The sequence below is a fragment of the Desmodus rotundus genome, chromosome 9, assembly GCF_022682495.2.
Source record: "Desmodus rotundus isolate HL8 chromosome 9, HLdesRot8A.1, whole genome shotgun sequence".
Taxonomy (NCBI): domain Eukaryota; kingdom Metazoa; phylum Chordata; class Mammalia; order Chiroptera; family Phyllostomidae; genus Desmodus; species Desmodus rotundus.
In genome coordinates, this window is record NC_071395.1 from 45,455,091 (window position 1) to 45,480,815 (window position 25,725).

The 25,725-nt window shown below is 48.2% G+C and overlaps 1 protein-coding gene across 2 annotated transcripts in view; it reads left to right on the forward strand.

Moving 5' to 3' along the window:
* CACNA1A (calcium voltage-gated channel subunit alpha1 A) overlaps positions 1 to 25,725 on the forward strand; it is a 201,253-nt gene that overhangs the window by 70,335 nt on the left and 105,193 nt on the right. For both annotated transcript variants that reach the window (XM_053911664.2, XM_053911665.2), the window contains exons 4-6: positions 18,060 to 18,151; positions 20,599 to 20,751; positions 24,968 to 25,161. In XM_053911664.2, the coding sequence (XP_053767639.1) occupies positions 18,060 to 18,151; positions 20,599 to 20,751; positions 24,968 to 25,161 (439 nt within the window). The remainder of the gene's footprint in view (positions 1 to 18,059; positions 18,152 to 20,598; positions 20,752 to 24,967; positions 25,162 to 25,725) is intronic.

Here is a 25,725-nt window from a genome sequence, read left to right on the forward strand (position 1 = left end):
ACCAGATCCTTCGGCCAGGCTCTGGCAGGCTGAGGACACAGGGGATAGACTTACCCTTTCTTCCCTGCCCACCTCTGCCCTGCTGCAGGCCACTTTGTGTCCTGTTTGGGGCAGCCTGGGCCACTCGTCACTTTCAGCTTTCTGTGGACTTGCTGTCCTCCCAGAGGCAGGCCTGGAAGCACACCCCTGTGCTGTTGTTTAAAAATCAACAGTTGCCTCAAACATCAGCATTGAGAAGCTTGTCCTTAAACTTAGCAGGAGTCATTGGAAGCTATTGTTTGCTCTTCTGACTAACAGTGCGACAGCACACCTTTCCCCAGGTGGCGTGCGACCACACGCAGTGCAGGGATCCGCTCTTCTCTCAGGGGCCTGCCCCACACTCCCGAGCTTTGGGCAGGAACTGTGATAATTATTTCTTCGATGGACACTTTATAGCACTTACTGTGGACCTTGCTGTGTATGTGTGCACATATGTGCCATGTGTGAGCACACACGTGCATGGGCCTGTGACCCTGTTCTGAACAGTTTATAAATAATGACGAAATAAAGTGTTTCATCCCCCCAACAGCCTATTGTGTGGAGTGGCGATTTTCAGCCTCTTTCATCTCACGGCACACATAAACTAGTTACCAAAATTCTGCAGCACACCAAAAAAAATATTTTTTGACAAACTGACAAAAAGATAGGTATAATTTTTATTTATTCACACCAGATGGCTATCATTGTGTTGGCCATTGTCTTTTTTTTTTTTTTTTTGACAGTCTAAAGGAAAAGAGGTCAGTGCCCCCGACTAAATAACCAGGTATTGCATGTTTTAAAAATTCTTGTGGTGCACCAGACTGGGGTGCAGAGAAGCTAAGTTACTGCCCCAAACCACACAGCTGGTGAGGGGAGGGGCCAGGATTGGTAGCACATACCTCTCCGTCCTTAAAGCAGTCGCTGAACACAAGTTTGTGGGCCTGGCCACATCCACACACCGCATTCAACATGACGTATGTTGAACCTACAGTGTGTTAAACCTTTAGTTTAGGTTTGTTCAACCTAAACTAAACAAACAGCTCTGATTTTCCTGCTTGTCCAGAGTTAGTCAACTCTGCGACATGTGCTCAAACAAAGCAAATTCCAGGAGACCTAGACCCAGGGACTGGATGGTTGGGTTCAAATCCCGGCTGTCCCACTTTCTGGCTGAGTGCCTTCCTCACTGAAGAACATGAAAACCCTGTTTTCTCATCTGTCAAATGGGAATAATCACGGTCTCCACTCGGCCAAACTGTTATGACTGTGAAAATGAGTTCATATGTGTAAAGCTCTTAGAATGTTCCAGGCACAGAGCAAACCATCAAATCAGCATCTTTCATTTAGCACCTTATATGTGCACTGTTCTATGTGATGGGGGAGGTCTTGTGGCGCTTACTGTCTGAAAGGAGAGAGAGGGACCATACACAATAACAATGGTGTGCCAGAAGATGGCGTGTCATGGGGAAAACAGTGAAGTTGGGTAAAGACAGTTGGGAGTGTTAGGTGGAGATGCGGGATGCAGTTTTTGACAGGGTGGTCACAGTAGGTTTCATTGGGAAGGTAGCACTTCAGCATTTGAGTAGATGACAGAGGTGTTGACACATGTTACTACCATCTGGTGGCATTGATAGAAGTCTGAATTTCACCTGCAGCAAGCCTCATTCGCCCCCATTAATTAGACAAGATCCAAAACTTGGCATAGGAACCAGGACTCTTGGGTTCCTACTAGTTCATATATCAGAGATCTTCGTGAAGATCCTGGCCTGCAGAACACATCCACCTCCTTTACCCTCACTGGGAGAAGCGGCTCTCTCCCAGCTTATCTGCCAGATCGTGGGGAAGGTATGAAGGAAAGTACTCAGAGTCATCTTGAAGCTGGTCAGATGGTGAAAAGATGATGATATTTACTGCTAAGGAAAGAGACTGTAACAGATAAAACCAAAAATCCCTAGCTTAAGAGTATACGTGAGTGAGAAATGAACTTCTGAAACACAATTGGTAAGGGGTGGGATGGGGTGGAAGTGTGGGTGGTGCAGCTATGGCTCTGTGCCCCATAGTCACTCAGCAATACAGGCAGATGGAGGTGCCACCTTCTCCAGCATGTGGTTTCCAGGGTTGTCCTAAGAGTCTGCACCCAGCAAACAGGCTGGGGAAAGAAGTGGAGAGGTATTTAAGAGCTAGGCCAGAAAGTGAGAACTCATTCTGCCTATATTCCATTGGCCAGAATTAGTCACGTGACACCACTTAACCACAAAGGAGGCTGGGAAATGTAGTTTCTGACTAGGCATCCATATCTCAGCCACCCTATGGAAAGAGGATCTTAATCTTTATTGGGAAAATTGGTACCATATTTGTACTGGGGATTCAGTCCACTTTCCACCCCATCCCCAACCCCCACCTCACTGTATACCAGGCACTATTCTAAGTGCTTTACACATCTCGACCCATATCATGCAACAGTCCTATTCAGTGGGCACTATTATTAGCCACACTTTACAGCTGATAAAACTGAAGCCCAGGGTGGTTAAGTAACTTGCTCAAAGTCACACAGCTAGGAAGTGGCAGAGTTGGAACTAGAATCCAGGAAATCTGGCTGCAGAGCCCCAAGCTTAGTGTAAACTTATTGTAGTTAGAAGGAGATAGAGGGGCCCAAAAGTTGACACAATCCACTTTTTGGTCACTAAGGAACTGACTACTTGTAAGACTAAGTCCAGACTCAAAGAGCTAATCCCAAGGCAAGCCTGGCCCATTGGGTCCACATCCTCATTAGTCAGGTGCTGGGTCAGAGAGTCAGGGCCGCAGCATTGCGGGATGTTGAGCAGCATCCCCGGCTACCACCCACTGATCCCAGGATCGCCCCATCCCCAGTCATGGCAGTCAAAAAATGTCTCCGGATATTTCCAAATGGCCCCTAGGGGATGAAATCACCCCTGGTTAGAACCACTGTTCTGGATTGTTAAATACTATCCTATAACATACTTCAAGTCCAATGCAGAATGACTTTGAAATTGCCAACCTTGCAAAAAAAATGCAGGATTTCACACAGTCTGTGAGCAGGACGGTGGCAAACTGCTGAAATCACACCCTGAGACATTAACAGACAAGCCCAGACAGTGTTCATCTATTTAAATTTTGACAAGGAAAACACCACCACTAGTTCTTTAAAAGAGAATGGCTTGACTATCAAAGGGTCAAAACCAGGGTCCTTGGTAAAACCCCTTGTGAATTTGAAAATAAAGACGATCCTCCTGAAAACTCATGATGCAGAAGTCAAAAGTGAAGTGTGGGATGTTATGTGCAATTGGACCGTTTTGTGGGGAAATTTCACCCCCCCACACACACACACCAGGTTGAGTGTGTGCACCAGGCACCGTGCATCCTGTCTGCTCAGGGAGGGCCACCTCCCCAACCAGTCTGACCATTTCCCTTAGGGAGCCTTAGTGGTGAGGCAGGAATTCTCAGATTGTTTTTTTTCTAATGAATATTATAATTGCTGCCTTGTAGTGGGTGCTGTTCTTCATCTTTATCACACTGTGAGTAGTACCCGCATTTCACAGATAGGGAAACTGAGGCTTGGAAAGATGAACTGTCCCAAGCTACGAAGAGCCAGGATTCAGACCAGCCTGGCTCCAGGTGCCATGTTTTCAACCAGTATGTTCCCTGGATGCCCTGATGCTGAGGGACCCCCACTTCTGGAACCTTCTGCTCTTACTCCATTTGGTCCTCTCCCACTGACCAGAGGCAACACTGCTCCCACTCCTCCATTAGCTATGAAACAAGATATATGATTTCAAAGCTAGAGGCTTTGTGGGGAAAACAAGGCAGAAGGATGGAGATTTGAGGCTATTTTTGGCTTGGTGAGGAACATGCTGTTGCCCAAAAGAATCAAGAAAAGAGATTGTTGAAGCTTGTGTAGAATGTGGGGTGCCCGTGGGTCTGTATATAAACGAGAAATAGAGAGATACGCTCACTAGAGGGGATTGGCTCATTGGCCTTGGGTTGGGAATTTGGGGACTTTTTCTGCTAAGACAAAGGATAAAGTGTCCCAGGTTCATTTTGCTGCTGCTCTTCCAAGCCCTGCAACTCTTTTCTGCTTTTTTTTTACCCCTCTCATTTTTGAATCCAGACTTCTGCTGACTCATCTCTCCCAGCAAAGGAGGAGGGAGGAAGTCAGAGTTGTTCATTGACCGTTTTCTTTCTTCAGTGACTCAGCTGTGATTCACATTTTAATTAATGGAGGAGAAGGACCTGATCAGTCCTCAGGCATGTGTCCAACCACCCATACCTCCAGGCTGAAGATAATAATAAACCCCCGAAACGTGGGATGCCCCAAATTAAACTATGGCTTGTTTCCTCCGTTAGTCCTGAGGACTCACCAGGCTCTCTGAGTTCTGGGTTCCCATTGGAACCCTGACCCAGAGGCAGCTGGCCTGAGCCCCAAAGCAGGGGAGCTAATTTCTGCAGTTAGGCCGAAGTCAGGGTAAGAAACACAGCCTTGAGTCCCCCTGGGACAGCAGGAGGATCACGGGAATGTAATAGCTTTTTCTGAGTTGGTCTTTGGCTATAATCCCAGGCTCAAGCCTTGCTTCTCTTCTCCCCTCATACCTTGGGGCCTGAGATTTGTCAGAGGCGATTACTGGGGCTGTTTCTGAGCTTTTGGTTTACGCAGAGAGTAAGAAAAGTTCAGATCATCATGGCTGCTACTTCCTGAGGGCTCCGTCTGTGTCAGGCAGTATGCTCAGCACTTTTCGTGAATGGTCACATTTAATCCTCCCACTGTCCACTGAAAGGAAGAGCTTTTCTACAATTCTCCATCATCCCTGTGAGGAAACTGAGGTTGGGAGTTTGCCCAACATAGACAATTAGTGAATAATTTGGCAGGATATAAACCCAGCCCCTTCCCTCCTGAGAGCCAGAGTTCACATCTGCTACACTTTTCTGCCTTTCACCCAGCTGGAAAGAAAAAAATGGAAGCTGACGGCTCATTCACCAAATATTTACTGATTGAGGCCAGCCATGTACCAGGCTCTCTTCTAGGCACTGAGGGTCCAGCAGTGAACAAGACGCAGGCGTTGGCCTCATGGAACTGAGATTTAAGCAGCACAAATGTATTGGTCACTGTGTATTGGATAAGCTAAGTTACTATAAGTAATATATTAGATACTGCTTGCTGCTCTAACACAGAACCCTCAACATAGATAAGGGCTCAAACACAAGAGGTTTAGTTCTTGCATACCAAAAGGGTATTCTTGAATAGTGGGCAGCTCTCCTCCAAGCAGGAAGGCAGAGGCCCCAGCTCCAACGGGATTGTGGTTCCTTGTCCTTAGCCTGTGGCTTTCAAAGTCCCCGCGTTCCTCGGTATGAAGCCACAGAAGGGAAAAGACTGGGGAGGGGAGCACCTGGGCAAGATTTCTGGGCCTGGCCTGGAAGTAGCCCGCCTCACTTGCACTGGCCTTCCACCGGCCAGAACTTAGTCATGTGGCCAGGCCTGCCTGCAAGAATGGGAAATGTGGTCAGGCTGAGTGCCCTGGAACAAGAGACAGCAAGCAGTTCTGCCATGAGTCCTCGCCGAGAATCAAGTCCCACATCTTCATCTGTGTGGCCTCTTTCAAGTCCCATCTTAGGACAGCTTTAAGACATACCTCTTTCTTTTTCCACCCTCCTCCTCTGTTTCTTGGAGTTCCTGCTCTAATCAATGGGAGGAGGCAAGAACCAGGCAGACTGTCTTTTCCTCATTTTGAGGTCTTAGTGGGAAAAGGCAGCAGAGTATCCTTGCCTTTTGAGGTGAAGGATCCTAGAATTAAATTCTGCTACTCCAGAGACTTTTGTCTCAGAAACTGGGGTGTTTAGGAACCCTCAGATGGTCAGTCTTCATGGACGATCTGCTCCTCCTACCTTTTATTAGTCAAAGTCCCAACAGGAAACACAATTTACCCACCAGATGGTTTCAAGTAAAGAGCAAGTAATGAAGAAATTCCTTAAAGAGATGGGGGCAAGTCAAGGAACTTGGTAAGGGATGTTGAGATCCCAGAGGGAAGCCATTGCTATCCCTACACTCCTAGAACCCAGTAGAGGCAGAGCCATGAAGGAAAGTTTGGGTTAGAACCAGGGAAGAAGCTCAGAAAGGAAGACTCCAATCTCTCTCCCTCATCTTCTTCCAGCGCCTCCCACTGGTCAAACCAACCAGGAGCCAGAATAAAGCATTCTGGGAGATGTAGGCCACAGGGATTGGCCTGGCTGGGCACAGGCAAGCTGGAGAATGGACCTGGGGAGCAAACGGAGAGTAACTAGCATGCACCAACTGCCTGCCTCGATTATGTAACCCACTCTATAATGTTAGCTAGCCATGTGGCTATTTAAATATAAATGTGGATCTGTTAAAATTAAGTCAAATGAAAAATTCAGTTGTTCAGCCACATTTTAAGTGCTCACTAACCACATGTGGCTGGTGGCTGCCATATTGCAAGCTTAGAATAAAATGTTTCCACTGTGGCAGAAAGTTCTCTGAGCTGGTGCAGAAGCACTTTGGAAGGCAGAGCCATGGTCTATAGGGGGAGGTTCTCTGGGTAAAGGAGCAGAGGAGAAGCAGGGAGGTCGAGTGCTCAAGGTCATTGGGATGGAGGCTTGGCTTCAAAGGGCAGAAAGTAGAGGCAGAAAGCTTCAGTTCAAGGTCAGCGCTGAAACTTACTCTGTGTGATCTCAATCAAGACACTTGGCCTCTTGGAACCTCAGTTTACTCATTAGCAAAGTGGGTGTCAGCCCTGCTTTCTGTAGTGATGGGCCCACAAACAAGGCTGTGGAGAAGTAAGACTGTAAGAGCATTCCTTGTTGCCGTGTTGGGGAATGATCATTGAGCCCCAAATGGCACAAGAGACCCAATGAGTAGGGTTTCTTTATTTCCTGCACAGAGGAGTCCCCTTAGCTGGACCTTCAGTACCCCTCAACGTTTTGTAAGTGTAAGCCCGGACAGTTGGGTTTTTTTTTTCTTTTTTTGTAATGCAAGTGCCTAACTTAAACTTGGATTGCCAAGGCATCCATTTTAAAGACAGCCATCTCAATAAACACACTGCCAGCCACAGGACTAGATAAAGAGGAGCCAGGCAGCCTTCTCCCTCTGAGGCCTCTCTGTTGTAGAGATCTCGATTGATTTCAATAGCTGACCTTTGGGCTACTGTTGTTGTTTTTGTTTGTTTGTTTCTCTCTCCAGTGCTTTAAATTCCCACTCTTACCCTGGTTGGTTTGGCTCAATGGGTTGAGCACCAGCCTGAAAAACAAAAGGTCACAGGTTCAATTCCCAAAGTACATTTGATGTTTCTCTTCCTCTCTGTCTCCCTCCCTTCCCCACTCTCTAAAAATAAATAAATAAAATCTTTTAAAAAATTCCCACTGTTATGTTTTAAATTTACCCATAAAGATTGAGACCTCAAAACCCTAAGGCCCCACCCTCCGGTAAAAGCAAAAGCCCTGGCCTGTGCATTCTCTCTTTCCCCCCGACTTGGCTGTGTGGCTCCAGATGTGTAATTTGCAGGTCGTGTGAGTAACAAACCTTTATTTTTCCAAGTTCCCTAGTGATTATTGTTGAAGGGGGGTCTCACAGTCATAACGGAAACCACAAGGTCTGGTCCAGCCACAACATTGGTTATTGATAGTCTGAGACCAGCAAAAACTCGCTTCTTCATCTTTAGTCATTGCCTTTATTAAATTCACCCCACATCTGCTTCCAACCTTCTCTCATTCCTTGGGATCTTGCCAACTTTTTCTTAAGACATTGGTGGTCACGTTTATGAACAATTTCCCCAGGATCATCATCTCCCTTTTTTTTTCTTTTTTTTCTCTGTCTCAGAGAAATCCATGAACCCTCACTTTTCCAAGCCTGGGATGTATTGCAGAGAAATTAGAAATGAATGCGACACGAGATCAAAACCCAGCTCGGCTGTGCACTAGCGGCATGAGCTTGGAGCAGTGACTCAACCCCTCTGGTCTGGAAGTAGAGGGAATGGCAGGCGCTACCTCGTAGGAGTGCCATGGGGATTGAATGAAATAACACGCACTGCCTGGCCCACAGCAAGCACTCAATAAACATTAGCTTCTTTCTGAATCTAACTCCATACCCATGTGTAACATATATACAGAAAAACACACACATATGAGTACAGTTTGAGTAATTCTCAAAAACTGAACATATTCATGTCACCAGCACCCAAATCAAGGAACAGAATATCCCCGACCTCCAGAAACCATTCCTGCCAGTCACCAGTAGCCCCATCCATGGATGAGTCTTACTTGTTAACACGTGAGATCCTACTGTGTGCTCTGCCTGGCTTCTTTCCCTTGGCTTTGTGTGTGTGAGCCCCACCCTTGTTGTTGCCGGAGCTGTAGGGAAGTCATTGTCACGGCCGTGTGTACTGTACCCACAGCACTGGTGGTGGGCATTTGCGTAATTTCCACTTTGGAGCTATTCCAGAGAAAGCTGCTGTCGCCACTCTCCTACTTGTCTTTTGGTGACTACCGCTCACATTTCTCTGGGAGGAATCTGTTTCACTTTGGTGGAAACTGCATAACAATTTCCCCAAATGGTTGGACCAGTCTAACTGCCATCAACTGCGGGCCTGCAAGAGTTTAGTCGTATTTTGCTTCAGGAGTGTTTCTCCCTCCTGCAGGAGGTGCCCACTCGGTGTCTGAGAATTCCATTGAAAACTAGTTGTCCATTTCCTCAAGAGCTTCACTCCAGCAAAGATCTGGAGTGGGCCTGCAGGCCCTCCTTCTCCGTGACACTGTGCTCTTCGCTTGCAAATTTGGATGAACCTACTTTGTTGGGAAGGCACTGTGCTCCACCCTGCTCGAATCACCACTTCATCTTCCTCCCCTCTTCTCATTCTAGTCTCTCAAGGAGGTTTTCCTTCCACTGCCTCCCTCAGCCCAGTATCAGCAAGGTAGTGTGATCTCTCCGGTGGCCCTAGACCCGCTAATCTCCAAATCTGCAAGTCCTCTCTCAAATGCTGTCCCCTTGTTGCCCCAACATGTTCGACCCATCTTTTCTAGAATCATTGACCTGACACTTTCTGGAGTTTTGCATTTGGTCTCATTCCTTTTTATTTAAGAAAACACCACACTTGAAGAGGGTTCATGAATCACCCAAAACTAGAAACGTCCTTTTGTGCAGTAGAAAGTGTCCTCTTGTGCAGCCCTCTACTTTAAAAGTCAAGTAAGAGGAAGAGCTGCTCAGTGCAAAGGTCCAGGCCCTGAGAGGACCTTGCGTGCAAGGTGGGAACTTCACATTAAGGGAGGAGAATGTTTGTGCAACCTGGAGAAGACTAAGACTTCTTAAAGAAAACTTGAAAAGCACACACTCTAAAGCAAAAAAAAAAAAAAATACTCGCACATATGATAACTAAAATGTTCTGTTCAAATAAAGGCATACTTGGGGGGAGGAGAACCAGATCCTGCTCTTACTGTTTCCTATGAATCCTCAGGCAAATTACTCAACCTCTTTGTGCCTCAGTGTCCTCATCAATGAGATAGAGAGAATTTAATCTACTTTTGCATTGTTAGCAATTTAAAATGAGCTTGTCTTTATAAATCATTTAAAATAGCACCTGGTACCTGGTAAGAACTAAAGTAGCGTTTGTAAATAGTACATAGAATGGTAGGGGAAAAACTAACCAGGGATTAATAATAACCAACAATGCAGTATCCCTTAGCCACCTGTCAGTATTTTAAATATAAATGAATTAAAAGTAAATACTTTAAAGCTCAGTTCCTCACTTACACCAGCCACATTTCAAGTGCTCAGTAGCCACGTGAGGCCAGTGGCTCCCATATTGGGCAGCATCGATCAAGACTATTCGAGGGAATGTCTGCAAGTCAACAAGAATAATGTAGGAACCCCAACAGGAAAACAGGCAAAAAATGTGATTGGGCAGATTGCGGAAGAGACCTCTGAAAAACTAATCTGGATGACGTGGTACTCAAAATCATTTACAATCAGAAAGGTGAAAATTAAAATTGTGAGTACCTCTGGATGCCTCTTATAGTGGAAAAAATTAGGAAAGTGGATAAGACACCTTAGTTATGTGGGAATGTGGGGACAGATGAAGCTCCTGCCTCACTCGTGGGCGTGTGGCCTGGGCGGCCACTCCGAAGGGTCACTGGCAGTATTGAGTGTGGGTGGGCCCAGACCCTCCAGCAGTTTTGGCCCCAGTCCGCCATCCTGGGGAGGTCTTCACTGGGTCTCTGAGCAGAGGGTACAGAGATGTCCGCTCCAGCTCTGCCTGTGGAGGAGGAGCTGGAGGCCGCCTGGGGGCCAGGAGGAGGGATGAGGCAGATGTTCCTATGGAGCCCAGGGCCCAGGGCCTGTCCCAGACTGCACCACCATCCTGGATGGGGCTTCAAAACCTGGTTCTGGGTGAAAACAGAAAACAACAGACTACACCTAAATTTGTGCCGTGTCTGTAAATTAAAAATATATACACTCAAATTGAAGCACATGTTTTACCAGAACACATTCCAATAAGACCAGATTAAACATTGTGCTGGTTGGTTCTTGTGGGGGGAGAATGAAAGTGGAGTCTGGGCATCAAGGGGAGCGAACAAACTAACAAACGATCAAGTTGGTGGAATCACACAGACCAAACGTGGAGATGTGCCGTGAACTGAGGGAAGCGATTAACTACTCTGCATTTGAGGGTTTAAAAAGAATTTAGAAATAGTTTTCCCGAGAGGAGCTACAAACCCGGTGATTTCAGAATGAACCTGAAGAGCACTGGACAGTGTAGGGGCAAGAATACAGGCTGCATGGGAAGCGGTTGTGCTCCTAAGTACCCATCTCGGGAAGGTCGGGCCCGGACCTCTAAGGGGTGGGTGCTTCTTCTAACCTAAGCTCTGGGTGTCCACAGCAGCTCCCATCCTCTCCCTGCTTCCCAGCCATGCTAGCGTCTTCTCACTCTCCTGTCCTCTGCCCCTCCTTCTCAACTGATAACCTTACTCTTCCCCATGAGGTCTCTGCAGCCCCCTGGTCTTTGCACATATTCTCCTCCTCATTCTCCTGGCACATAGTGGTTGTTCCTCTGCAAATATTTACTGGCATCCTGACTTCCAGACAGCAGAGAAAATACAGCCCCTTCCACACTCAGGCTAGTGGAGGCATGAGGCTGGCTGAGGTCCTGGGATGGTGGAGTTAACCAAGGGGCAGCACAGTGGAGGCGGCAAAGGCAGACCCAGGACCCAGGCAGCCCATGTTAGCTGAGTGATGTGGACATGTGGCTAACCCCTCTGGGGCTCAGTTTTCCTGTCAGTGAAACGAGGGAGTATCTGTACTTACCTGGTAAAGATACGGGGCCATAAAATGGGATCTCAGTATGTAAAGCAAACAGCCTGACAAACAATGTTGCCCTTATCAGTCAGTTCTGATATAACTTAGCCGCAAGTAACAAAATAAAATAAAAAGGCTAATGAAAACAAATGTTTGCATAGGCCTTAGTAAATCTCAAACACAAATGTAAGCATATCACACAAATTCCCACACCTATAAGGGAAGTACAATACTATTGTCATCTCCAGTTACGTTTCTTCCCCACGTTTCCGTTTCTTCTTCTCTTGTTCTCTCCAGCTCAGGAAACTGAGGCACAGAGGGGTGGTGTGACTTGCTCAAGGCCACACAGTTAGTGATTGGAGGAACTGGGATGTGACCCGGGCTGTCTGGCTCCAAACCACTAGGAAGGATGTTCGTTACACAGGTTACAAGAAGTTGGGGGCCTGGACAATTAGTTCCTCAGCTTGGCAGTGTCTCCAAGGAATCGTGTCTACCTTTCCACTCTGCCATCTTTAGTGTAAAGGCTATCTGGAGACCTTTACCACTCAGGGTCCCAGGACGTCTACCCAGCAATCCCATGTAGATGCATAAGAAGAGGAGGGGCTGTCTCCTGCCATGTGACCTTCACTCAGGACCTGTTAGGCACACGACCCAGTCATGTGACCAGTGCTTCCACTGCAAGGAATGCTGGGTAGAAGAGACTGTTAGGCAACTTCTGCCTCTTTGAGGGAACACAGGCCCCATCTAGCAAGGGAAGGGGTGGGACTGGCTGTTGGGTACACAACCAGCAGTGTCTTCCCTGATTCTTTTCCTAGTTCAAGACAAGTCCTGCTTTCTACCCACCCTTCCATCTCTTCTAAAACCTACTGAATTAGTTATCCCTATGCTAGCGTACATTTCACTTCATTATTTCTTCACGTACTTTTTCAACAAATGTACTGTATACCAAGCAGACTTTTAGTTCCTGGGGAGGCCTAAACAGATAACCAAACCTGATGAAGATTCCTGGCCTCGTGGGGTGGTCACGCTAGAGCAGCGCCATCCGACGGAACTGGCTGCCATGATGGAAAGTGCTGTGCACGCAGCTGCCCACCTGTGGCTGTGGGGCACTTGCAGTGAGACTAATGCAACTGAATGTCTCATTTAATTTAAATCAAATTAGTATGTATTTAAATAGCTGTATGTAAGTGCAGTTGTACGACTGAGGAACCGAGTGTCTAATTTCGTATAAATTAAATTAAGTGCACATATTAAATAGCTATGTATAGTGTGGTTACCGTATTGGGCAGCGCAGCTCTAACACCAAGATACATCACTGACTTCTCTCTCGACACATAAATGAGTTCACTTCTTTCCACCCTGAAAGTCCTCTCCTCATACCCAGGCCCGTGTTTCCATTTCTTCTTCTCTTGTTCTCTCCAGCCATCAGCCTTGGCAAGGGTCCCCAGTGTCCTGATGCCGCATGTAATAGATGGTCTCCATCCATTGCCTCTGAGTCATCTCTGTGCTGTCCTGGAGACCAGTGGCCTCACTTTTCTCAAAGCACTTTTGAACCTGATGCCCAGGGATGACACTCTCTAGCCAGTCCCCTCCCACCTCTGTTCTGTCTCCCTCTTCATCATGATCTCCTTCCTCTTCTTATTTTTTAAAATGTTGCTTTTCCCTAACATTCCATGTAGCTCTTGGCCTTTTGCACCTTACCTGACTACCCTGGGATAGCTCGTCTCCCATGACCCTGTCCTGTGCTGCCGCTTACTCATTCACCAGATGTTTAGTGAGAACCTGCCAGGCCATAAAAAGAGCTTCAGGTACTTTAAAAATAAAAAAAGATCTCTGTACTTGTGCAGCTGACATTCTAGAAGAGGAGGTGAATTATAAGCACAACTTCATGAACAGTGTAATTCTGGAGAGGGAAGCGTCTCTTCAGCCAGAGGCACCAGGGAAATCCTCTCGAGGAGGCAGAATTTGAGCCACAGCCTGCAGGGTTTGGAGAGGGACAGCTAGGGGAGAAGGGAGAGAGTTGAGGGGATGGGCAAGCACCTGAAGTCGAAGAAATAGCCAACAGATGATTCCTATGGTAGGAACAAGCTTTTCCTGTTGGCAGAACAGAAAGTCAGAGGGCTGGAGTCGAGTCACGCAAGGTCTCGTGGTCACGGTAGAGTTTGGATTTTGTCCTGAGCCTGATGGGAGCCAGGGGAAGGTTTTAACAAGGGAGTCACAGAAAACTGGCATCTCCAACTCGGTGTGTCCACAGCCCAGCCCTTGACCTTCCTTCAAACTATCCCTTCCTCTGTCTTCCCATCTCAGTTGATAGCAGCATCTTCCTTCACGTAGACGGGGCCCAGACCCTACAGTTGTCCTGAACCCTCCCTCCCACCTCACACTCACTCCTTTCACTGGAAGCCCCAATGGCTGCCACATTGTTCTCCCTAGTGCTTCGCACCGTCTGACCTACCAGCCAACTGCTTCCCCACTTCACCACATTCACGTCAGCGCCCTCAGGACCCAGCCCATTGTAGGTGCTAATAAACCTTCACTGAGTGAATGAGTTGAGTAAATGAACGACCTTCGCTCATTTTTTCTTTCAGAACCAGGAAGCCGTTCTTCCCTTCTCTTTCATCCCCACCGTTGCCCCAGCCCATCCAACAAGCCACATGAGGTGGAGAACTGGGGTCCTGGAGCGCTGGGGTCCTGGTGTCAAGTTCTCATCGGTGGTGTGGGGCTCCATGTGTTAGTAACTTCTGGGCTTTAGTGTCCTCCTCTGTAAAATGGGACTCATCCTGCTAAATGCTGAATACTGGGGTGCATGGAGGAGTTGAGGAGCCCAGGCAGGTTCCCTGGTGCACAGCAATCAATGGCAGCTAAATATAAATCAGGGCCTCCTTTGTACTCCCACTGCCTTTGTCCTACTTCCAGCCCTCATTACGCTGGCCTGCTCTGTGGCTGCCTCCTAGCTCCTGCCTCCATCACCACCAATCTGTCCTTTCAGCTGTCAGGTTTGTCTTCTAACACCAACCCCAATCACACCCCTCCCCTGCTCCGAAACCTTACATGACTCCCACTGTCCCCACGGCAAGACCTACCTCTCAGCCTCCAGTTACAGCCTCCACCACCCAGCCCACCCAATTTCTTGTGCACCACATACCTGAGTGAGGCCTCCTGCCTCCGAGGGCGCTCTTGGCCAGAGAAGCCTCCTTCACCACCCGTTCTCTTTCCAGTTTCTTCTCACCTGTCCAGGGAGGAGATCAGGAAATAGTACATCTTGGGTGCTGGCTAGGATGACAGTGGGCAGGAGGGAAGTGGGAGTCTCTGCCTTTCCGGGACTTAGACAAGTCCGGGCAAAGGCCACGCAATGAGAAAAGCAGGGTTTAGCCCCAGGTCTGGGATTTTGTGCAGTTTGGTGCTGTGCTGCCTCATCAGACTTGGGCTTCGCCATGCTGATGTCCCTAGCCCTCCCGTCTGTATTCATTTCCTCCTCGTTCCAGTGTCCTACAGCCCTGGGACCAGAGGACTTGGACTTGAATCTTTCATCCACTTACTTGCACAATCGTCTGAGGGCAGGGTCGAGTTCATCTCAGTGTTATTATTGCGCCTCGCACAGCCCGGCCTAGAGGCATTATCGCTCACCGAGAACAATGCAATCGCTTCCTCCCCAGTCTCCCAGCTTCTGGCCTTGGCCCCAGAGGGGTCTTATTTTAAAATAAGTCATATCATGCCTCTTCTCTGCTCAGAACCCTCCATAGCTCCCACCGCACTCAGAGCAAAAGTCGAAGCCCTCCCCGTAGCTTTCAAGGACTCATCACCTCCCTGCCCTCATATCCTCCCGCTGTCACCCTGGCCCACTGCACTGCAGCCGCACTGGCCCCGTGCTGTGCCTCAGTGCCCCAGGCCCCAGGTTGGCCTCAGGAGCTGTGCACTGGCCATCCCTCCGCCTGGAGTTTCCACCAACATGTTCATGTGGCTCACCCCGTCTTTCTTTACATCGTCCGTGTCTCTTTCTCCGGACCTGCACTGTCCAGTACATTCACCACTGGTCTTCTTCAGCCATGAAGCGTCTCAGTTGAGACGTGCTGTAAATGGAGAGTATGCACCCGATTTCAAAGACTTAATCCACAGGAAATAATGTATAAAGTGTCTTATTCATAAATCTTTCATATTGATTGCCTGGAAATCATAACACTTTGGATGGACTGGGTTAAAGAAACTATGTTATTAAAATTAATTTCACCTGTTTCTTTTTAGTCCTTTAATGTGGCTGCTAGAAAATTATAAATTGACCACATAGCTCTTATTAACGTTCTACTGGGCAGCGCTGGTCTGAGCATTCTTATCCCTGAATTCCTTCCCTGCCAGACGGTAAAAACAGTGGCCTTCACCAGCTGATGTTAACGTCATCACCCCCCCTCACCTGCTCCATGTCGCTGATGTTTCCCTTCCCCCCGCCCCGCATTGCTTTTCTCCCTTATGCTCATCCCCTTGACGTTCAGCATATTTATTGGGCTTATTTCTAGTCCGCTACCCCCCAGACAGGGATTCCTACGGCCACGTCTCCAGGACCTGGACAGGGCTCAGCACACTGCAGGTGCTCAGTTAGGGTTTGTGCAGTGAATAAATGAACACTCAAGTGATGCCTGCTGTTTGCTGTGCATTCCCTACCAACGGCCTGCCGAGAAGGGAGGACATGAGATGTAGAAATAGATGGTGACTTATAAAATGGAGTCGGAGGAACCCAAAGGAACATGAGAAAGTTGGTAGAGGAAGAGAAAAATAGTAAATTGAAGTAAAAGTTCTTTGGGTTGTATGGCATGGCTTCATGGCACCATCCAAGTCCCTGCCATGGCACCATCACATTTCCTGAATTTGCCAAGCCTCTTCCCACCCACACTCTCTGTCTCACCCATTCTCTCAGCCTGGAAAGTTCTTCCCCCACTGACCAGATTTCTCCTCCTCATCCATGAGGCCTCAGCTTCAGACCGGTCCTCCCTGGGCCCCAGACTAGTTAATAGGACCTGCTGTGTGCCATCAGAGCCACTGTCTTCCACTTTCTCTAAGGACGCATCGTACCTGTGATGGATTCATTCATTGTGTGCATTTTTTTGTTAAACATTTTTCTTCTGCATCAGCTCCATAGGGCAGGGAAAGTCTTGTGTGTTGCTCTGCCTGGCACATGGGACATATTCAGATGCACATTTGTTGATGGTGGAAAGATAGGTCAGTCCAACCTAAAATGCCCATCTCTGCTCTAGGCGTAGTCTTGAAAAGAGTTGGGAACAACCTCTGTCTTAGTTTGGGGTGCCCCAGCATAGACCCTGAAACAAGGATTCAGGTGCAAGTGGTTCATCTGGGAGGTAACCCCAGGAAATGTCGGCGGTGGGAGGGGCAGCAAGGAAGGATGACTGGTTGAGCAGGTGATTCCAGTGGGCGGCTGGGATCAGTCCCTCTGTGGAATACCTCGGAGAGCAGTCTGGAATGAGGGGGAAGAGAGCTGGGGCATTGACCCTTCTGTTCCCAGCAGTCTTTGGCTGTGGGCTGCTCCCACAGGGGCCTCTCTCAGTGTTGGAGAAAGCCCTCAGATGAAGAGATGCAGATACCGTTGTCACAGGCCAAAGTGGTACAGTCCAGACCCTGGAGAGGACTGATGACACGTTCAGGTTCTTGGCATGGCCACCCCCCACTGGTTTTCAGCACCTCTTGTCCATCGTCTGCAGCTAGGATGACAAGCTTGTCTGTTGATTGGCTCCATGGTAGCTCATTCTAAGTCACTTGCCTTGTAGGTTCCCTTGGCACTTGCCTTGTTGCCTCTTTCAGGAAACAAGTCAGGGAGGTTCCCTGGGGTGCCCTAGGAGGAGGGGCTGTGAGACTGCATGTCTCACCAGCAACACTTACACAAATGAGGTCTTGGTTGGGGTCTTTCCAGCTGTGTGGGGGGTGGGGTGCAGTTCTACGGAAGGCTCATCTCACCTGCATGTGCCAGAGCAACTCATTTTGACCCAAAGCTTGGGGTGTGTAGCCGCCTTACAGGGCCAATGCCAACTGGTCCAACACCATCAGGGCCACACCTCTTGTTGGTTTGTTTGTTTTCCCATTTATTGACAAGTAGCTTAGCACACTTCCTACATGCCAGGCTCTGTGCCAATGACTTCACAAATGTCAATTCATTTAATCTGCACAACTCTTTGAGGTGTACTATTGTTTGAAGTGTAGTGTTGAGGTGTATTGTACTCTGGGTTACTGTTGTTATCCCATTATACAAAAGGGGAAACTGAGGCATGGAGCAAGGACGTGACTTGCTCAAGGTTACTGAGCTGGGCAGTGGCAGAACTGGGATGTGAACCCACATAGTCTGGGCTGTTGTGCTGAACTGCTTTCCTGCCCGTTGGCAAGCCCCGAAAGGCCTGCCACTCCCCCACAACCCATTCTGGCTGTGGCTGTGAAATGTACTGAACATCACCCCGACCACGTGCTCTGGAGCAGCTGCCATTCCTCCCAGTCCATCCTTTGTTTTCATCAGCCATCCACCTTCTCGGGGTTGGTGTAAGTCCCCTCTTATCCCATGAAGTAGGTGACATTAACACTGTGTTACAGGTGACAGAACTGAGTCCCAGCAATGTCGTGTCCCCTGCCTGTGGTCACCCAGCCAACAAATGAAAACATCAAGCCCCAAGCACTCCCCCACCTGTCTGACCCTGAAACCCACCCTTTGTTTTCCGTTCTGGTTTCTTTCTTCCAGCATCTTGGCCACAGTTGGGACAGAGTTTGATCTACGGACGCTGAGGGCAGTTCGAGTGCTGCGACCACTCAAGCTCGTGTCTGGAATCCCAAGTGCGTGAGTTTCCGACCTGGCAAGGGGTCTGCTCATGGCCCTGGCGTCCTTAGTTTCCCCTCTGCTGAGCACCTCGGGAGGGACCCCCAGGTGCTGCCCTAGCCTGTGTCAGGGCAGCCTCCACTTTGAGGAAGCTCCCCAGGGGACCCTCAGGAACCTGTCCTCAGGTCTGGGTGAGCTCCTGAAAGCGAGCCAGGAACCTTATCCATAACCACAGCCCCCGGTCACTGAGTGGCTACTGTCTCTCAGGAGCCATGCTAAACTCTGCACATTCTCTCATTCAGTGCTCACAACCAACCGTATGGCACTGCTAGTGCTGAAATCTCCATTTTACAGATGGGGAAACTGAAGCTCAGAGCAGGTGAATAATTTGATCAGGGTGCCATGTCTGAGTGGCAGAACTAGGAGTTGGCAAGCGTGATCCCGAGCCTGGGCAGTAACACTGGTGGCAATGACCGTTACCATTTATTGAGTGCCTGAGTAGCACCAGGCACTCAGAAACAGTTTTGTATACACTATCTCAGTTTATTCCTATAAACCCCCAATGAACCCATTTTACAGATGAAAAGGCTGAAGCTCAGAAAGGTTAAACTACCCACCTGAGTTCTTACAGCTTTTCAGTGACAGGCTCCAAAGTCCATTCTCGCTCCACAGTGCTTCCTCACCCTGCAGGGACGCTTCTACTCCAGCCTTTGGCGGGGGGTGGGGGGACTGCTATATTCAGGGTCAGGATTAGGTTCAGCTGCAAAAACAAAACCAAACACAGAGCTGGCTTTTTTTATCCTACTGCCTCAATTAAGAATAATAATTATTATTATTATTATATTTATATTTATTATTATGTGCCAGGCACTCTTCTACGTATTTGCTATTTTGAAACTCATTTATCTGCATAACAAGCCTGTGAAGCAGATTCTGTTGCTATCACCATTTTACATATCATTGGGTTCGGCCTTCAGGTTCATTGCAATCCAGATTTAAAGAGTAGGATTTCCCTGAAGACCACCAGCAGGGTCTTTTTGTAGAAAGAAGGCATCCCTACTTGGGTGTCTGATTCCAGCAGGAGGCTGCATCATTTTGAATTAAGGGCCATTCCAAAGCTAATACTGATAAGAGTCTGCTTAATGACCACTTCTGACATGGCAGGTACCCTGGCAGGTATGAACTCTCATTTAGTCGTGAGAGGGAGGTGCCTTAGTAAGACTGCCATTTACAGTAGAATAAACCAAGGTTCAGATTGGCTACTTGACTTGTCCAGGGTCACATTGCTAGTAAGTAGATGACCAGGTCTGTCTGGTCCCCTAGAAGCAGATGTAGGTAGGTGTTCAGATGCACCTTCTTTAGTGGAGGTGGGCAATGAGGGAATGGAGTGTGAATAGCACCAGAGTGGTCCTCCAACTTGAGTCAAGGAGGCCAGCCTTTTGAACTTCTCTGGTTATTTACTGGGGTTGGGAGGTGGGACAGCAACAGCCTCCCAGGTGAGGCAGCTCTTGACAACCAAGGACAATTGGAGGAGAAGAGGGGAGCTGGGAGTCATTGGCAGCCAATGCTCACAGCAGCCGGAGGGCAGACACACCTACAGAGAAGGAGTCTGCTTGGGCACCCATAGCATCCTGTGTCCAGAGCCTTAACCACTCTGCAACACTGCCTCCATTAGCCCACCTTACAGGTTGGACCCTGGAGTAGCACAGCCCCTTGGACCACGTGCTAATCTGGGCCATGCAAAATTCTAATCAAGAAGCAAACCCCAAGTTATATGTTGGAAGCCTAATTTTAACCATAGACTTTCCTAATATATAGCACAGCAGTTACAAACATAGGCTATGACGTCAATCAGACCTGGATTTGAATCCTGCTTCCTTATCTCTTGTGCCCTCGGCCGAATCACGACACCTCTCTGGGCCTTGCTTCCTGCCTCTGCAAAATGGGGATCATTTTACACGTGCGCCCACCTCGCGGTGGGATTGTACTGAGAGCCAGTGAAATGATGTCTGGTTTTCCTGGATTGGAACTGGGATGTTGACTGCTTGCCCATGTAAAGTTGCAACTTGTCCACATGGTGCCTTTGCATAAATTAGGAAAAGATGTCCTTCTTGGTGGAAAAAAAAATTAGAAAAAGGCACCCTGCTCTGGGTGAGAACCACCCAACAGCCAGGTTCAGAAAGCGGTGGATTTCCACTACTTTTAGCCCAAACGTTCATCCAATGACACAGCATATGTCAAATATTTTAAAAACTATTTTGAAATAAAAGTGCTCTTAACAATGAAGAGAGATTGATTGTTCCTATTAAAACAATGACCAGCCTCTGTGTGACCTTCCTCCACCTTCCTTCACCGTCACCCATCCCTAGCCTCCTGGTGCTCTGGGTTCCCTCAGGAGGCATCCTGGGGGCAGGGTTTGGGGTGACTGCTCATGGCCCTGGGTCCCCTCTCTTTGTCTCCCCAGGTTTACAAGTTGTCCTGAAGTCGATCATGAAGGCGATGATCCCCCTGCTGCAGATCGGCCTTCTCCTATTTTTTGCAATCCTTATTTTTGCAATCATAGGGTTAGAATTTTATATGGGAAAATTTCATACCACCTGCTTTGAAGAGGGGACAGGTAGGTCCAAGCATCATAATGTGTTTTTTTTCTGAACTTGCTCCTACTTATTTTCCTGCCTTGGGGACAAACTCCTGGAAGGGCTAGGCAGGGTTTGCTTCTCCTGGACGTTTGCAAATGCACTGCAGGCAAGCATGGGCGTAGCAGCACCCGAGATCTTGTTGTTGCTAGGGCCTTGTGTTGAGGTCCCCCAGCAGCTGTCCCAGTTCTAAGTGATTTATTTGGGAAGTGGTCCCAGGAAGTGCCATCAGGGGCATGGGGAGGTCATACAGGGAAGGGAAGACTTCTCATAAAGGGGTGTTATCAAGCAGACAACCACTGTGGGCAACCGGGGCTCAGGCCCATTGGGCACCTCAGGAAGACACACACCTCAATGCAGTGCCCCCTGAGTGGCGAGGGAGCTGGGTATTTATTCACCGACTTCTGTCCATAACTGGTGAGGAACGGCTCCTGGGTGGACATGAAAGGTGCTTTCAGGTGGGAGCAGGCAACGCAAGTGACGACAGGATGTGGACAGGGTGCCGAGGGCCTCTGCCTGATTACCTTGCAGTGGCCACGGCACATGCTGGGTTCTAAAGCAGGAGGAAGGAGGGACCACCTGGCAGGGAAGGAGGGGGTCTGATTGCTTTTGTGGGTGGTAACCTGAAGAAAAGGACAGTAGGGGATAGCTTCTCCGGGTCTCCCCAAAATGTGCTTAAAGACTCGCAACTGGGAATCCTGGCACCAACCAGTCAGAACCCAGCTCAAACAAGGCCCTGGTCCCTCTCCTCTGTTCACTGTGCCAGGGCCATCCCCTAGTAGCTGGCTCAAGAAGTGTAGGTGGGGGCAGGCAGGAGGCACCCCCTCCCCAGGACTCAGCTCTGAATGAGCAGTGCAGCGGGCAGTGTCCCCCCATGTTCTACACACTCAGAGGCCAGTCGTTTCCAGATACATTTTCAGTGCAACCCCCTGCCATCCAAGCTCTGTCGCTCTCTGTGAGAACCAAGTGGAGTCAAACAAGGAAGGAAGCCTGTTTCAGCCTTTGGGACCACCGGCCATCTCAGGCAGGCGGGCTGAATGGCAGCGCTAGTCATGGTCAAGGGCACTGGGAACTGAAGGAATGGGCAGAGTGGACATTGGAGCTGCAAGAGAACCACGTAGGAAAGGAAGGAGGTTTCAGACATGTCTTGTTGGGAAAAGATTCTGTCCTGGAGTGGCTTCCCACCCCACTTTTCTGCCCCATGACCCCCAAGTGGCTCAGGCCCCTCCCCAGACCTCCCCAGAGGAAAGGAAACCCCTGTAGGAAAAGGCTTATTTGAGATGCTTTTTTTTTTTTTCCTTGCTCCTCTTGTCTCCTTCTCTCTTGGGCTTGTGAAGTTCACTCAATATGGGATGTCCTAATTATTTCTTTCCCCGATGAAGAAGGTGTTAATTGAGGCAGAGCTATTTCTGCGCCTGGCCTCATCACCAGGCGGAAATTTGGAAATTCAAGAAGGAGAGATACAGGGCAGGGCCCCGCAGAAAAAACAGCCAAGAGCAGAGAAACCAGGACTCCTGGGTCCTAGATTTGGTAGTTTTGTTGTTTTTTTCCCTTTCCAGCAGAGAGGACACATGTCGGGGTTGGGCCTGAGTGGGGTTGTGAGCAGACAGGCGTGGGCGGGGCCACCAGCGGGTGGGAAGCCTCCATTTTTGACTGAAAAGCTCACGATTAAAATTATAAGGCGTGTGAGTAAGAGACAGTTATATACAGACACCCAGGCAGCAGGTTAATTTTAAAATATATTTATAACCAAATTCCTCAGACTCTCTGGACAGTTGCTTTTCTAGAAGCAGCGCTCAGAGTGTTTCATGATGGGTGGGCAGGAGTTGGGAGGGATTGGAATCAAGAGCACCACCGGGCAAAGCCGCTAAACAGAGACAAGTTTTCAGTCGCATTTCTTCGTCATCGTGAACCCAGTCCATATGCGCCTAGCACCATGCTACATGCTCACAGAGACACGAAGATAAAGTGGAATTCCACCTGCTTTCCAACCACTTCCAAAATAGTTTAAGGAGACAAGAGCACTCATCAGCCACCAGTTCATAGCAATGAACTAGTGAGTGATCCCTGTGCTAGGAACACGCAAGAGCTGTTGCAGCCCCAAGGAAAAGGAGGGACAGTGTTCAGTGGGGTGACATGGGTAGGGATTGAGCCACACTTGGGCACAGGGTGGAGATAAGAAGGTTCCCAACAGACAGTGGTTCTCATTTAGTATAGGAGCACACTGATTTTTTTTCCCTGCCCTGAGCCTTATGTTTGAAAGGATTTGCCTTCCAACCTGTATTTACTAAATCACAGCCCCTGCACCAAGTCCAGTGTGAGCGGGGAAGGCGTTTCCAGCCACTGAAACTACTGGCCGACGTGGTCATTGCTTCCTGAGCAGTGAGTGACACCCCTGAGAGCTGTGGGCGTTACTTTCCACGACCTAGACTTTCTGTGGAACTGAGCCTCGAAGACCAATGAGAGTCAAGCATTCCGTGCCCATTTATTTCTCTTTGCTGTGTGCGGAGTGGAGGCTGCGAATTGGTGCTCAAAGCCTGGAGCGCATACACTGAGATGTATTTTCATTTAGTGGGAAGCTCGAGTGTACACACTCAGCTGTCTGTTTTCTTGTTGGATAATGTCACTCTCTGAAAACCTTCAAAAGTGTCACTCCCTGAATAGGGTCCTCTCATATCTGCTGCTCTGGTCCCCTGGGGACATGCCCAGAATGACAGATGCTCCCCTGACTCGCTGTGTTCACAGAGGCCTCTCTCCTCCCTCCCGATCAACCCCTTGCAGTTGAGACCTGACTGTTAGCACCCAGCCCACCTTTGCCGAGAAGCTGTCTTTGGTTTCCAGCAAAAGGGGCATCCTTGGCACGTGTCTCTTATGCCGCTTTCACAATCTGCCTCCTGCTTTTGGGGGAGAAAGCTTAGCTCCTGTGCCTCAGGGTAAGTGTTGTGTGTACTGGCCCTCATTGCCCCAGAACAGCCCCCCGAGCCCAGCACATCTCCAGGGGAAAAAATCAGGCTGTAGAAGAATAACACAATGTGATGAACAAATTTGTCCTAATGGAGTCTGGAAAACACTGCACCCAACTACCTCACAATGCACACAGCACATGTCCCAGAATTGGCTGTATTAGGGACCACAATGCACATCTTGGCAAATTTCAAAAGACCGAATGATACAGAACAATCCGCTGGCCACAGTGCAATTAAGCTGGGAACCGGTAACAAAAAGACCACTCTAAATGTGTTTGGAAATTTAAGAGACATGCTTATTTGAGGATGAAATAATAGGGTGTCTGAGATTTGCTTTAAAAACATTCTGGTGGCAAGGCAAAGTGTGGGGAGGGGATGTAGATGAAACAAGAATAGCCCTGAGTCGGCAAATGTTGAAACTGGGGATAGATGCATGGGAATTCATAATACTGTTCTAATGTCTATATCTATCTATCTATCTATCTATCTATCTATCTATCTATCTATCTATATCTATCCATCTAGCTCTCTGTTTATATCTATGTCTAGATATATGACAAGTTTTTTAAAGAGAAAAACTTCTTGGTTATCCATGGGTCAAAGAGGAAGTAGTAGTGGAAATTGCCAAATATTTTACTTAAACAATGATGATACATAACAAAATCTGTGAGGTGCAGCTAAGGCCACACTTAAAGAGTAATTTAAAGCTTTTTTAAAACTAAAATTTTTATTTAAAGATTTTATTTGTTTGTTTGTTTGTTTATTTGAGAGAGGAGAAGGGAGGGCGAAAGAGAGGGAGAGAAACATCACTGTGTGGTTGCCTCTCATGCACCGCCCCCACCGGGGACCTGGCCCACAACCCAGGCACGTGTCCTGACTGGGAATCGAACCCACCACCTTTTGGTTCACAGGCCACGCTCAGTCCATTGAGCCACACCAGCCAGGGTGTAATTTATTGCTTTAAAGGAAGTTAATCCATCTTGAAAATTCAGAAAAAGTAATAAAGCTTAGAGAAAAGAAATTAATGAAATAGAAAACAATGAATAGGCCAACAAAGGCAGGTGTTGGGTTTGTTGTTTTTTGTTTTTTTAAAAAAGTGATAAATTCATCCCAGTAGCCTTTTTTTTTTTTTTTTCTTCAACATCCAATGCTGAAAAGTCTTCATGGGGCCGTTTCTCAGAGCTGTTTTCCCAGCTCCTTCCCCTGAATTTTCTCCCCTTCCTTTTCACAGATGACATTCAGGGTGAGTCTCCGGCTCCATGTGGGACAGAGGAACCCGCCCGCACCTGCCCCAATGGGACCAAATGCCAGCCCTACTGGGAAGGGCCCAATAATGGGATCACTCAGTTCGACAACATCCTGTTTGCAGTGCTGACTGTTTTCCAGTGCATCACCATGGAAGGATGGACTGACCTCCTCTACAACGTAAGTGATGAGGGCGCACAGGGAGGTGGCCCTCTGGGACCAGCCAACTCACAAGGCTGCAGTGGAGGGACCCTGAGCCAGGGGTCAGCCCAGGGACAACTCAGCGCGGCTCTGGAAAAGCTGGCCTGAAGCTAAGGCCTTTGAATATGGGGGGTGGAAGCCATCCTCAGAACTCTTAGGTAGTGTTCTACTTAACACTCTTTAAGACACTCAAGTAGGGAGGGCCTCTCTGGACATGGAAATCCAGAGGGCTCATAGATGTTGAATAATTTTTCACCGTGTGGGTGTTCAAATATCATTTTAGGTTTTTAAATACAGGCAGACCTTGCTTTTATTGCACTTTGCCCACTATGCTTCAGATACTTTGGGCTTTTTTAACAAGATGAGGGTTTGTGGTGACCCTGCGTTGAGCAAGTCCACCAGCGCCGTTTTTCTAATAGGCTCAGATGACAGTTCGCGTTTTTTAGCAATGAAGTATTTGTAATTAAGTTATGTACATTAGTTGTTTTAGACATAATGCTATTGTATTTAAGAGGCCACAGTATCATATAAACATAACTTTTA